Below are 14,816 nucleotides of genomic sequence, written 5' to 3' on the forward strand. Positions count from 1 at the left end.
CAGTTTTATATTTGAGCAAAATCACAAGTATATTAATATTGCCAGGATAGTTTCCCAGCAGGGTTATGATTTCTAAGTATTTGCCCTCTAACACAATAAAATTTAAGGATTTTAAATGTAAGCAGGATTGGTACTGCATCATTAGGGGTGCATTGCATGGTTTATAAACCGAACACCAGAATGGCTAAAGAAACTTTCTCCCTGAGCCCATTAACCTTCAAGAAGCTTTAGCCTTTCTATTCTGACACAAGAGAAGTGAACAGGATTCTAATAAAAGCCCCGCAGCAGGCCCACTGAAGGGTTAGAGCTCATGAGAGTGCCGAACGACCTGTAGGAACGCTGGTCTGCCTGTGCTCAGAGGACGATCTGTATTTTAAAATCCTATTTAAGAAACCGATCCCCTTGTGACAGCTTTATGGTCTTTAATCATATTTTTGGTGTGTGTGAGTTGACAGCATGTAGAAGCTGGCCTCTTGTATGGTTCTGATGATACCAAGAAATACTTCTCTGTAGTGATAGATAGACACCCCTGTCCTCGACTTTCTTATCACCCGTTTCATAAATCCTAAGTGCTCTGCATCTTCTACAAGTAGAATGAACTTACTGTCACAGAATTAGACTAAGTTCACCAAAGCTTCTAAATTCCATGTATCTTCATTTTTGTCCCTTCATCTCTCTTCAACCTTTTGTGAGTTGAATAGCCCCTGAAATTGGAAGTCAGTGATGTGCAACATTAATTTCAATATCGATGTCTGCATTAGCAGAACAAAAGTAAAATTGTCACAGTAAACTTACCAGGTGTTATAATTCTAGCAAAACAAAAGTAAAACTGTCACAGTAAACTTACCAGGTGTTATAATTCCCATTTAATAGTGAGTAAACAAAAACTTTTAAAAAATAAGCAATTTGCTCAAGTTACACAGGTTTTCAGATCACTCAGTTAAAAAAAAAACAAAACCCACGCTATTTGCAATCTCCATGACATGTATCTACATTTCTGGCCTCCTCATCTTAGTCTACATTAATGTAAATGAACAAAGAGCTCTTTAGAAGCTTGAATTAACACTATAGGTAAAAAAGAAATGCTTCATTTTCATAGAAATACAGACAGACTTCCAAATACTTTTTATCAAGTAATTTCAACATTGACAAATCTGACAAATTTATCGAAACAAAACAAAATCAGAAAACAAAAACTCATACCTCTCTCACCTATGAGTCTCAGTGCAGAAGTCTTAAATAAAATAATACTAAAGAGGATTCAACAGCACATTATAAATAATATCATATCATGAACTAGTGAGGATCCTTCCAGAAATGCAAAGTAATTAATTCAACATTAGGAAATTTAATGATATGAGTCATCATTTTAATAGAGCCAATGAGAAAAACATTATGATCATTTCCAAGGATATTGAAAAGGAATTTGGCAAAATTCAATGCCAGTTCTTTAAAAAATTTTTTAAGCTAATAAAACCTGTTAAATAGGAATTAATGAATACATTCTTTAACATGATTTTATGTGTGTGTGTATCTAGATTTTCTATCTATGTATCTATAGTTAACCCTTGAACAACACAGTTTTGAACTGCCTGGATCCACTTACACACAGATTTTTCTTCAATAAATATACAGGAAAAGTTTTTGTAGATTTGTGACAATTTGAAAAAAAATTTCTATTCTCTGGCTTACTGTATTGTAAGAATGAAGTATCCAACATATATAACATACATGATATGTGTTAATTTTTAATATGTTTATGTTATCAGGAAGGCTTCCAATCCACAGGAAGCTGTTAGTAGTTCAATTTCGGGAAGTTAAAAGTCATGTGTGGATTTTCGATGTGAAGGGTTGGGTGCCTCTAACCCCTGTGCTGTTTAAGGGTCAGCTCTGTATTTATATCTATCTCCAAAAGCCATCATTTAGCTAGCATCTATCATAAAGGACAGCACTAGGGTCATTCCCACTGGAACAAGATGATATAACCCACTATTTTTACTTCTATTTAACATTATAGTGGAGATACATAACAAAGAAAGCACTTAAAAGTGTAGGAAGAGAAAAGAAGAGATTAAACTACCTTTCTTTGTAGATGATGTAATTATTTATCTGAAAAACTGAGAAAAATCAATGAAATAACTACTAAATGCAAAGAGATGATTTAATAAAATAACAGGGCATAAATTTAATATATAGAAATCAATAGCCTATGTATAAGTAAACAAAAACAGGTTTGAAGATACAATGAAAGGGAATAAAAAACTCCTTACCTCAATTTCAGATAACAGAAGTTTCCGAGAGTTTTTTTCTTTTCCATTATGGAGGTGAAAGCAAGTGTGGTACGTGTGGAAAATAAAGATTTTATGTTTCAGTGCAAGGGGAGGAGATCCAATGGAGGCCCAAAAGAGGACCTCGAATGCGCAAGAGGGAAGTTGGTTCCTTGAAGACTGGAGTCAAAATACAAGTGGTGCTTTAGAAAAATTAATCACACACACACACAAACAAAGTACAAGTAGGATGTGATGAGAGCCTGAAAAGAGAAGCAGCAGCATACAGGGTCCTACATAAGTAGGACAAATATGAGACATTTACAAGGATCAACAGTGTAGTGGTTGGAATGAGATGTTTGTGGAGAGCAGTGGATTAACCGAGCAGGTGGGGGAATGGTGACCAGAGATCCGGTGAGTTGTTTGGGGCTGGAGTGGGGATGCCAGTAAAAGCACTACTAGGAGACGGGGGCCAATAACTATTCTCCTGCTATGTCCTGCCTGTTCTTGTCTGTTGCCCCTGGTCATTCAAAAGTTAGGAAGTTGCCAGGCCCCCGGTATGGCATCAAAACGGACTGGACCGGAGCCCTTCTTTCTTCTCTGTCATTTTCCTTTGTTCTCCCATGTCCATCCCTCACAACCAAATATAGGTGCCTCTTACTTCACTACATTATGTTAATAAATACAAGATGCAAGAGGAGGGAACAAAGGAAGAGAACGGATGAAACCTGATGTTGGCAGTTGGGAGGCAGTTCTGTAGGGCTTTGTCAGCCACTCACAAGTGGGAGGACGGAAGTTGAGGCTCACCAGAAGTCAAGAATGCCATTCGTTCTTCTTCAACCTGCACGCATCCCCTTCATGCCCTGTGCGGTCATATTTTCAGCCAGGGTTTCTCCTCCCACCCTAAACACCTGAGCAGACGCTGCATCATCAGAAAGGCCATTCCTAGGGATCGCTGTCCCCCGAAAACACCCTGCCTCACTTTCCCCAGAGCACTTACCTGACTGGGTCAAGGTGGTCATTTGTCATTTGTCTCCTCCCACTTGACTATAAGCTTCACAGTATCAGAGGGGATGTTTTTCTGTTTTCTTTCTTTATTTTCACCTTTGTATCCCTAGAGCCTAAAATGACAGCTGCCACATCATAAGCAGCCTATAAATGTTGGTTGAATTACTAAATGAGCAAATGAATGAGTAAGCGCTCATAATGGTACCCTACCAAGCACTTGCAACTATAACTTACTTTGTAATCATGACGTCTTGGAGAATTTTCTCCTAAAAAAAACCCCACAACTCTACAAGGCTAGAGTTCAGAGATTTGAAATTCCTCAACTTTTAGCACAGATTCACTTTTCTCAGGAGAGAATTTTGCTGTGTCATTTTAACTGCTACAAAAGTATATATGCATGTGTGTGTATATATATATATATATATATATACACATATATGCACATATACATAAATTACCATAAATGTTACACTTGTACTACTCTGCTATATTTTAACTGTTAAGAATTCCATTTGTTTAATTTAAAATTACTTTTTATGTAGGAAACTCCCTTTGATGGATTATTTTCCTATATGGAAAAGAGATATGAAAGAAGAGATCGCAATATGTTTTTAAAGATTTTTAAGAATTATTTACAAGTTTAGTGCTTTTCATTCCTTGCAAGCAGTTTGTCCTTTCCTAAGAAAGGAGGACTTTTTCTTATTTATAGAATATATTTTTAAAAATCATTAGTATTTCTGGTCCCTGAAAATCAAAAACAAACATACAAGCAATATCTATGCTACATAGGCTTTAAAAAGAAAAAAGGAGAAGTATATTGTGACTCTCCTTAGTACTGAGGTCACTTATTTTTTCAACAGGAAGCAACTACTCATTTCTTGTTGTTATTGTTTTGTTTTGTTGTTTCTTTGTTACATTTTTGGCCACATCTTCAGCACTTCTCCAGGCCTTTCTATTTGTCTTGGTTGATTTCTTCTTTTAGGAAACATTCACTTTTGTTAAACCTCAAAACTCTCTATGGTTTTAGTACCATTCTTTCACTCTACAGAGATCATTAGTTCACGAAAGCTTTAATAGTAGTGATAATGGTTAAAAACTGGTATCTTGTTTCTACTAATACTAGCAAAAAATGCAAATATAAACATTTTCCAAATTTGATGCATGCATCAAGAATTCTAATGTTTTGAAAACCTGCATAGTATATTCTCAATTGAACATGCTATAATTTATTTACCTACCTGTTTAGTGTTGAACAGCAAATAGGATTCTGTTTTTTGGTTTTATAAATAAACACAATGGACCATTCTCAGCATTTGTCCCTATTTCTAATTCCATACAAACTTCATCAAGTTACAAATTCTTGATGCTTAGACTCAGAAGCAAAAGCAAATGCCTGCTTATTAAGATGTTTTTTTGAAAACATGATGCCCTCTCCCGTTGCTTCCTTCCGCCACCATTTCCCTGAGAGGAAAATGAGGAACCATCACTTAGAGAGGTTATTCTGCTACAACGATGCCAGTGTGTTGACAGCAGTCTCGCCAGGATGGGCTCTAGTGAGTATAAGCAGAGGATGAAAAGCAGATATGCATGAAGAAACCGTCGGCGTGCCAGCCCTCGCAAAGCATCACCTCCCTACCCTTGTGCCTAGTGGCTAGAGAATGAGTTTATAATACTCTGTAAAATATGCAGATTGAGCATTTGAAATCTTATTCCTTATTTCCAAGAATACAGGTTGCCCAATATCAGTATCAGTCCTTTTTTCTTCATGGCTCTGAAATGAGGGTCATTTTAGGAACAAAACTTTTCCCCAAAATAAATCAATACAGAAGAAAAATTATGGATGTAGCACAAACATTTTGTGAGCTGACATAATAACTTTGATTTCATTTCTTAAATGCATTTTACACATGCATGGATTAAAAGGAAAAGGAATTTTATTGGCCTATTGTCAAGGAAATAGATTTTTTTCCCTCATGTGCCTGTGTACTGTGGTTTCTTACGTGCAGAATATTACTCTAACAACGTCCAACAGAATTTTCTGTAACAATGGAGACATTTCATATCGGCACTGTCCAATGTGGGCACTTGAAATGTGGCTGGTACAACTGAGAAATTGGACTTTTAATTTTATCTCATTTAAGTGTTCGCGTTGGGCTAGGGTCTGTCATACTGGACCACACAGTTCTTGGCATATTGCTCCATCTCCCCATATCTCCTTATATACTTCTCTATATTCACTCTGAAAACTGAGTAAGCTGCATTGTACCTCTAATTCCAAGATTCCCTTCAAAAACCAGCTCCCTGCCTAATGAAGGCAGAATAATGGCTCCTTCAGTGACACACTAACATAAAGAAATTTAAGATCTTAAGAAAGTGAAAGCGAGACTATCCCGGATTATCTGGGGGGTAGGGGAACCAAGTCATCACAGTGTCCTTCCCAGAGGGGAGCGGGAGTTAGAGCGGAGAGACGACGTGAGGTCACAGGAGAGAAGCAGAGCTCCGAGAAGGCGGAAGCCCCAGGCTGCTGGCTCTGTGCTGATGGAAGTGAGCTGAGGGACGTGGGCTGCCGTAGAGGCTGGAAAGGCACAGAAACGGGTTTTTCCCTGAGCCCCGTGGACGCATTTTAAACTTCTGACTTCAGAACTATAGGGTAATAAATTTATGTCCCTTTAAGCCACTGTATTTGTGGTAATTTGTTACAGTAGCAATAGGAAATGAGCACGTTGTCCTAGGAAGCCTCTGGTCCTCTGGTCTGTGGGGAAACCAGGTGGGTCCATGGTGATGCTCCTCAGAGGGGACTGGACTCCACTGTATGTGCCTATCCACAGGGCAGGTGCAGACATGTTATACCACTCAAGACCAGGGTAGCTTCTAGACCTATGCCTCTGAAGCAGTAGGATGCTGGTGAGTAAATTATCCCTCCACTATTCAAACAAGTACACATGCTGGGGTGCACGCAGTCACAACACCTCACTGAGGCCGGCAGAAGTCCTGCCCCCATCCTCCTGCCCAATCTGCGGCTGCCTACGGGGAATACATTGCAGAAGATTTGCTTTACTCTTACTTTGTTTTGCTTTAAAGTTGGTTTAAGTTTTCCTTGAAACCAACTTTAATTTTGAAGTTAATCATTTTGAAATTGGGCTTTAAGTGCACCTAGGTGAGATTGGCCTCATTAGAGAGGGACCACTGTATTCCTGATTCTCGTAGAGGTTCTTTGTTTTTTGGTTTTGCCATTTCATTCCCTATGTGGGTTTCACCTAAGAGAAAGCTGTTTTTTTGGAAGGCTTTACCAATGGTTATTTCCTTGGCATTAACCAGAAGATCCTACCTGGAGCATCTGTCATTGCAACTGGATATACCTGGGGCCATGGAATTGAACTTTGACCCCAGTGTTCTACATCTGGTTAGGGCAGTCAAGCAGAAATTTTTATTTTTCTACTTAGTCAAGTGCTTGGCTAGGTACATTGACTTACTGCTTTGCAGCAGGATTTTTGTTTTTGTTTTTGTTTTGAGGGGGGTGAGAATTTCTGTTATGGTGGCATGTGCTGAGTTAACCTCAGTCATGACAAGCCAAAGATGGATTCCTAGATGTGCAAAGAAGGGAAATGCTAAAGGTGTTGACTTGCTTTTTAAAATATTCATGTATTAGGAAAACTTGTCATTGCACTTAAAGGGGAAATATTGTGAGATGTGCTTTGCAGTAGCGACAAAAAGAATCAACACTAAAAAAGTTTTTTTTTTAATTAAACGCTCGGCAATAAACTCAAGTTTAGGCTAGAGTAATTAGGTTTGGGAATACATTTTTGCTACTGAGGCATAAGCCCCTAAACACCCACAGCTTATTAATTATCTGAAACACTGAGAAAGGCTCAACTGTTTTGACATAAATGATAATACCGTAACAATTTAGCGAGAATAAAAGGAAGATCAAAAGCCTCTAACCAGAGGCAAATTACCACCTATCAACTTTTCTATAGGGCAGCCAGACCACTTTTAAGTAAGATAATAAATCTGCAGAAATGAGCTGTTTGTAATTAAAATTAAGCATTCCAAATCTTTCATGACCATTTATAAAACCAAGTTCCTGTTAATAAAACAGTTAGATTGTCATTGTTATTACTTTCTTTAAAATTATTTCCATTCAAGATGAATTATTTTCTTGAAAGTTGTCTAGCTTTGAGAGATTTTAAAACTTAGTTATTCTGCATTTGAAAAAGTTGTAAATGTCTCCACCTCCCCACCCTATATTCTCAAATGTTGAGTGGTGGTTCTTACTGGCTCCAAATCTGTAAGTTGAACAATCTTCATTAATGAATGACTTGTTTTTTAACTTACTGTATGTATTTTCTATTTCTACTGAACTGAAAGTAGGAGAATTATGAGTTCATAATAACAACTTTATGTTGCTGTTGTAAGGAAATTTAAATCTACTTAAATTCTAGAATAGTGATTACAGTATAGCCCTGCTGTCAAATCCTTGATGTAGTCTTGATTTCTAACTTAAAACTAGAATTAGAGAGTGAGCACCTAATTAGGAAATAGCATCATGTAAGTGAATCCAGAACTTCTAGGAGTATGAACAACATAATACCTATACAACATTTAATTGCCTGTCATTATTAGTTATATAAAAATAATTAAAATTCCTCTTACCTCTTCCAGTTTTCCTCTTAAAGTGTCAGCAATGAGAGACTGCTGACATGCACAATTCACAATGCAATTAAAAGCCTCCATACTCTCCTTGCCCGCGCTGTTCTCATACCCAAGAGCACCTTCTTTGTTCTTTATTCTTACCCATCCTGCAAACAGCTCAAGGACCACGTTGAGAGAGCTCCCACCATGATTCCCCACCCCTGCCGTAGCATCCTATCTAACTACCCCGCATCCTTCCAGACTATCTGGTCCGTACCTTTACTATAGCACTTACTAGAGTGTATTGATTTTACATATTCCCTTAGAATCCCCGGTGCTTCCTAGATGACATGGAACAGAATAGGCATTCAATTAGTATTCTTTACATTTATAAGCAAGGTAAGAAGTGTTGCCCACTTCTCATTAGTTATTTCTTCAGTGAAACTTAAAGATATCTTCTCTGGAAAGCATTTCACTTTCCAGCCCCCGATAACATTAGGCAAGTTACCTATACTACCAATTGATTTTTTTTGTTAAAATGTGAATGCTCAAATAGAATCCTACAGATAACAGTATACTGAATTCCATATAAATACAGATATGAAAATCTTTAACAGTTTACTTTGGAACAAAATCAAATTAATGAGATCATTGTTCTACACCATGCCACCCAAGAGTTCTACAAATGAATTAAAGCCCTTAAAAAAGAATAAACTTGAAATGATTTATTTTTATAATCTTAGCCATGTATTAACATAAATAATGATAATAGTGAGTAATCAACTGGAGACTATCTTCTAATAAACATGAAGATGTAAACAGTAGTGAACATGTTTATTTTGAAAGTGAGAAGTATGCAAAAAATGTAACGCTTAATTTGAATTGGCAGACTGTTCAACAGGTTATGTTATGTTCACTTTCTAATAGACTATGATGAAAGGGACAGTCTCCAAACAGTCTCCCACTATTTATTGACATTTTTGAGATCAGATTTGTGCACTGGAATTCTCTATATTTCTTTAACAGAAAAAGAAAAAAGGGTGAACACTAGAAGACAAGTATTAGGGATATTAATCTGAGAATTTTATCTCTGGCAGTAACAAGCTGTGAGGCCTTTAGAAAGCTGTTTAGTAAGTTTGGTTTAATTATGTGCAACTCTGAAGGAAGTGTTAAGAACAGATTTTTCTTTAACTTTTTACAGCCTTAAAGTTCTTTGATTCTTTTTGTGCCAGGACATCTATAATGAGAAGTTCCTTATGTTGTTTTCTTCAATTTGGTAATTCATCAGCATGCATTTATCAAAGGTCTACTTTGTCTCAGCACCTGTAACTGAAATTTAGAACTGAAGACACACGAATCTAGTTCAGAGACAATAAATTAATTACGGGAAGAAACAAAACCATGTGTCATGGAACTGTTAATTCAGCATCTTTCAGCCTCCTGAAGGATATTTTCCTGTCTTCCCTCCAACTTCCAAACCCTCTATATCCATTGCTTTAAGGTGTTTTCCTTTACTCCTGAGAGAACCAAAATCTACATACAGTCTTTTTACTATTTATTTATTTTTTTATATATTTCTTTTTAAAGGTATCATTGATATACAATCTTATGAAGGTTTCACATGAGCAACATCGTGGTTACTACATTCATGCATATTATAGAGTCCCCCACACACCCCACCACAGTCACTATCGATCAGCATAAGATGCCACAGAGTCACTACTTGTCTTCTCTGTGCTACACTGTCTTACCTGTGACACCCCCCCAACCCCAATACCATGTGTGCCAATCATAATGCCCCTAATTCCCCTTTTCCCTCCCTCCCCACCCATCCTGCCCCACCCCTCCCCTTGGGTAACCACTAGTCCCTTCTTGGAGTCTGTGAGTCTGCTGTTGTTTTGATAATTCAGTATTTTTTGTTGTTATACTCCACAGATGAGTGAAATCATTTGATACTTGACTTTCTCTGCCTGGCTTATTTCACTGAGCAAATACCCTCTAGTTCCATCCATATTGTTGCAAATGGTAGGATTTGCTTTCTTCTTATGGCTGAATGATATTCCATTGTGTATATGTACCACCTGTTCTTTATCCATTCATCTACTGATGGACACAGATTGCTTACATAACTTGGCTACTGTAAACAGTGCAGCAATAAACAGAGGGGTGCATATGTCTTTTTGAATCTGGGATCTTGTTTTCTGTGGGTAAATTCCAAGGAGTGGGATTCCTGGGTCAAATGGTATTTCTATTTTTAGTTTTTTGAGGAACCTCCATATTAATTTCCACAATGGTTGAACCAGTTTACATTTCCACCAGCAGTGTAGGAGGGTTCCCTTTTCTCTGCATCTTGCCAGCATTTGTTGTTCCCATTCTTTTCTATGTTGGCCATCCTAACTAATGTGAGGTGATATCTCACTGGGGTTTTAATTTGCATTTCCCCGATGATTAGCAATATGGACCATCTTTTCATGTGCTGATTGGCGATCTGAATTTCTTCTTTGGAGAAGTGTCTGTTCATATCCTCCGCCCATTTTTTAATAGGGTTATTTGCTTTTTGGGTGTTGAGGCATGTGAGTTCTTTATATATTTTGGATGTTAACCTCTTGTCAGATATGTCATTTACAAATATATTCTCCCATACTGTAGGATGCCTTTTTGTTCTTCTGATGGTGTCCTTTGCTGTACAGAAGCTTTTTAGCTTGATGTAGCCCCATTGGTTCATTTCTTATTTTGTTTCCCTTGCCCAAGGAGATGCATTCAGGAAAAAGTTGCTCATGTTTATATTCAAGAGATTTTTGCCTTTGTTTTCTTCAAAGAGTTTTATGGTTTCATGACTTACATTCAGGTCTTTGATCCATTTTGGGTTTACTTTTGTGTATGGGGTTAGACAATAATCCAGTTTCATTCTCTTGCATGTAGCTGTCCAGTTTTACCAACACCAGTTGTTGAAGAGGCTGTCACTTCCCCATTGTATATCTATGGCTCCTTTATTTTATATTAATTGACCATGTATGCTTGGGTTTATATCTGGGCTGTCTAGTCTGTTACATTGATCTGTGGGTCTGTTCTTGTGGCAGTACCAAATTGTCTGGATCACTGTGGCTTTGTTTATGGTTTGAAATTACATTTGAAGCATATTGATTTGGTAAATAATGTCTCACCATTAAGAATTAAAATGCCAATAATTATCATAAAGATAACGTCAATTTAAAAAATATACATAATAAATAAAAATTTAAAAAATATTAAAATCCCTTTTTAATAAATGGTCACTTTCAAAGAAATTCTTAAAACTGAATCTAAAAACTATTCAGTTAATCTCACTTGATGGTTATATGCTTCTCATGTGTGTAAGTACACAGTAGTCTTTTTATCACTGAGATACAGATTTTCTGCTTTGTGCATTATTTAGAGCACATTTAGACTCCAACCTGGTTTTCCTTTGCACTCAGTACACTATATTGCACTGCTTCCTCCTGAAAGAATTGATACAATGAGCTGATGTAAATTATTTTCACTGTTAGGCTGAACTAATATTAACCTACAACAATATAGAAAAATATGCAAAATAGCATATAGTGCTAAATTTCAATGTTTAACATCAAAGATTTTTAGTTCTATGTAATTTTGCATTGGCTGTCCCATTGCTTCCTCCCATGGTCTGGACACTCAGGGCTGCTGGGCATAAACACCTCCTGCTGACTGCTGCTAGGGGGCAGTGGCTGTGGGAATGGGCCTCAGCAACCCGGGACTACCCACTGCTCATGATTCTACCTCTGTGTCGTTGCTTCCTCACTTGCCCTGCTGGGAACAGTTCCCAACAATTTAATTATAAAAGTGCAACTCCTCTTGTAAGGCCTGGGTCAAATGCTCTAAATTTTATTAAGGCCTTTATTTATATTCTATCCATAACTACTCTAGTATCCAAATTTCTATACAATTAATATCTCTTTGATGACTCATCAAATTCTGTCTGGTATTGGGTTTTACATAACTCTTATCCCATCTCCACCTAGATTATAAGGTCTTTGGAGAAGGACCATCTTTGTAGCCTTGATAATGCCAAACCCAAAATTATATGAAATATAAGTGCCTATTAAATGTCACATGAATTTCCCATCACCCCTTACGGTAACACAGCATTGTACCTTTCCTGTTTGCATTTTCTTCCAGTAATGCTCTTCCTCTCCCTTTCTTCTCTTATAATCCTGTCCATTAATAGACACTCAACCTGAAAGCATTTTATTGTGCTCCAAATCTACATATGATCCCTCATGTGAAACTCCATAGTGCTTATTTGTTCTTGCATTATATCACTTTTTATTTCCACCTTTTATTATAGTTTTCATGTATACTATATATTTACTTTCCTAGGCTGTAAACACTCAAAAGACAGTGAATAGAATCTTATTTATCTTCTGTTCCCCACAGTGCTGTGCATATAGCAAGTGCATAGTAAATGTTTATTGCATGACTAAAGGTTTGCAAAGAGTTGTAGAAGAACAGCATTCCTGCATAAGAACTGGAGATTCCATGCAGAAATAGGCTGCTGCACCCTGCTATAGAAGTTTTAGGCAAGGTTGATGGTCAATCAAGAAGAGGGGGCAGAATATGCTATCTCTGCATCCATCCCTGACATATTTGCAGCAGGAAGTTGCTAGGATGTTATGATTAAGGGGTTCCTGCAGGGTGGCTCTCTATTAGTCCATTTCATTGTCCATGACCTACTATCATAGAATCTGCTATTTAAATCTGAATGAACATTTTTATTTTAGAGAGTCTCCTATTAAAATCTGGAAATCGTTTGTGAATGCTAATACATACAATTAATACCTTTGTTATCTGTGAGCATCCTAACCATTATTTTAAAGAAAAGTTGTGGGGAAGTTGGAGAGAGGAATTGATGGGAGCAAAAAGGGGACAGGACCAGAAGAAAGGTAAAAGCTGGTGCTGTTGAAACTGGAATGCTCCTGGACAGATTTCAATTTCACTATTGCTAGGGTATAAGCAAGCTATGAAACTGTGCCCTGAAACCTGTGGTCCAGATATTCAGTGACCCCATATTTTAGCCTTCTATTTCCTACCTATTAATTATCTCATTTATGAGTATTCTTGCCAAGCCTTTAAACTACTTATAAGATAGGTAGAAATACTCTGTTTTTCAAATGAGAACATTGAGATTCAGAAAGGTTAAATTGCATACTCACAATTGGCTATCTAGTAAATAGAAAGAAAAAGGTTTGAACATAAAATAACAGTTTTCCTCCTGTATTGTGCTTGCTGACTCTTCAAGTAGATGGCTTTCATTAGCCAGTTGGGTATGGGGAGAAGGCGAAGGAAGATTTAGAAATGTTTTCCTATAAGGTTTGTATATTCTCATTGCTATTACCATGGCATTATTTTAAAAACTCAAATTGCTATGGAAAACTCATTGTTACCCGCTTTCTGACTTGGTGCTGGCCTCGATAAAGAATAGAACAAGGAAACAAGATGGCTTATCTTCCATCTCTCACCAAGAAGAAATTTAGCTAGTGTCTGTTTTTGTACAAAAGGAAAATCAAATGAATCTGTGATATGCAAATGAATCTCTCAACTGTTGTTCATTTCTACTGTTTACTCAAAAATGGGAAACACCGAGCCTGTGATACATCATCTTTTGTGCGCTTGGCACTTTCCATCATGAATCCGATTAATCCCCTTAAACTAACAAGGATTAATTGCCTTGGTAAGGCAACCTGGCATTGAAATGATATATTGCCCAGACAGCTTGGAATTTGGCCACCCATAAATCTCATTTGTTTGTTGGCTTATTTCTGTTTGTCTCTTTCTCTGACAGATGTGTGCCCAATCACTGCGAGCATGGTGGGAAGTGCTCACAGACGTGGGACAGCTTCAGATGCACTTGTGATGAGACGGGATACAGTGGGGCCACCTGCCACAACTGTGAGTGCCAGTTCATCTCCCTCTAAACGTGTATGCGTGAGAATCCCAGGTCTTCAGCCACACTTTAAAGCTCAGCAACCTGAATAATCCACATACTAAGTCACTTAATTCTGAAGAACCCAGATTTTCTTGTTGCTTCCCTAGAATAGTGTTCCAGTTGTCAAAATATATTGTCCCGTCAAGTGACTCACAAAGAAGGACCCGCGTCGCCAGTGTTCTGTAAGCATGTAGTTGAGATCGGAATGCTGGCCTTGATTTGCCTCCGCACGTCTGAGCCGTCTCTATCTGGAAAGACGGCAGAACTGTGTTAGCGGGATGTCTCTGGCTGGATCCTCATCTATCTGTTCATCAGAGGGACAGACAGAGTGTAATTCGAGCATTTAGTTTCTGGACAGTAGTCATTTCATGCTCTATCACAACTTTCTGGCCACATTTTCAGATACACAAACTGAGTTAGAAAAGCGGAATGGATTCCATTAAGTTGTATATCTGAAAAACACAAAAAGGAAAAAAATTTAAATGCTAAAAATAAAACGTAACAGGCAGAGATGACTAGTAAAACACAGTTGTGTCTTGTTTCACATAATAGCTTTACCCTGAAGAGTTACATAAAAATTAGATTTTTGGAATTGGAAGAATATTGTAAGCGAATAACTCTGTAATTGTGACATTAATTTTCCCAAAATGCATTGCTCTTTACAAAGCACGTTTGAAACAGATTTGCCAAAAGACGTACAATTGAACGAAGGTAGTCATCTGTTTGGTGTGTGCGTGCGTGTGCATGTGTGTGGGGGGCGGGTATGTAGGGAGGAAGGAAGAGGGAAAGAGATTCCGTCTCCTGTCTTCTGTCAGTGTGCTGAAAAACTGAAATCTAGTATCTAGCCCTCTAATTATACAGGCTGCTTTCTCTTCCCTTCGCTTTTAGGAAACAATGATCCGCAAAATATAACCAGAGTAGAGTAG

General features: G+C 37.6%; 1 protein-coding gene across 1 annotated transcript in view; it reads left to right on the plus strand.

Annotated features, from left to right (window-relative positions):
* Positions 1–14,816, plus strand: part of CNTNAP2 (contactin associated protein 2) — a 1,980,972-nt gene that overhangs the window by 1,233,879 nt on the left and 732,277 nt on the right. The window contains exon 13 of the mRNA XM_057504985.1: positions 13,747–13,853. Coding sequence (XP_057360968.1) covers positions 13,747–13,853 — 107 coding nt within the window. The remainder of the gene's footprint in view (positions 1–13,746; positions 13,854–14,816) is intronic.

This window comes from Manis pentadactyla, chromosome 7 (assembly GCF_030020395.1).
Source record: "Manis pentadactyla isolate mManPen7 chromosome 7, mManPen7.hap1, whole genome shotgun sequence".
NCBI lineage: Eukaryota > Metazoa > Chordata > Mammalia > Pholidota > Manidae > Manis > Manis pentadactyla.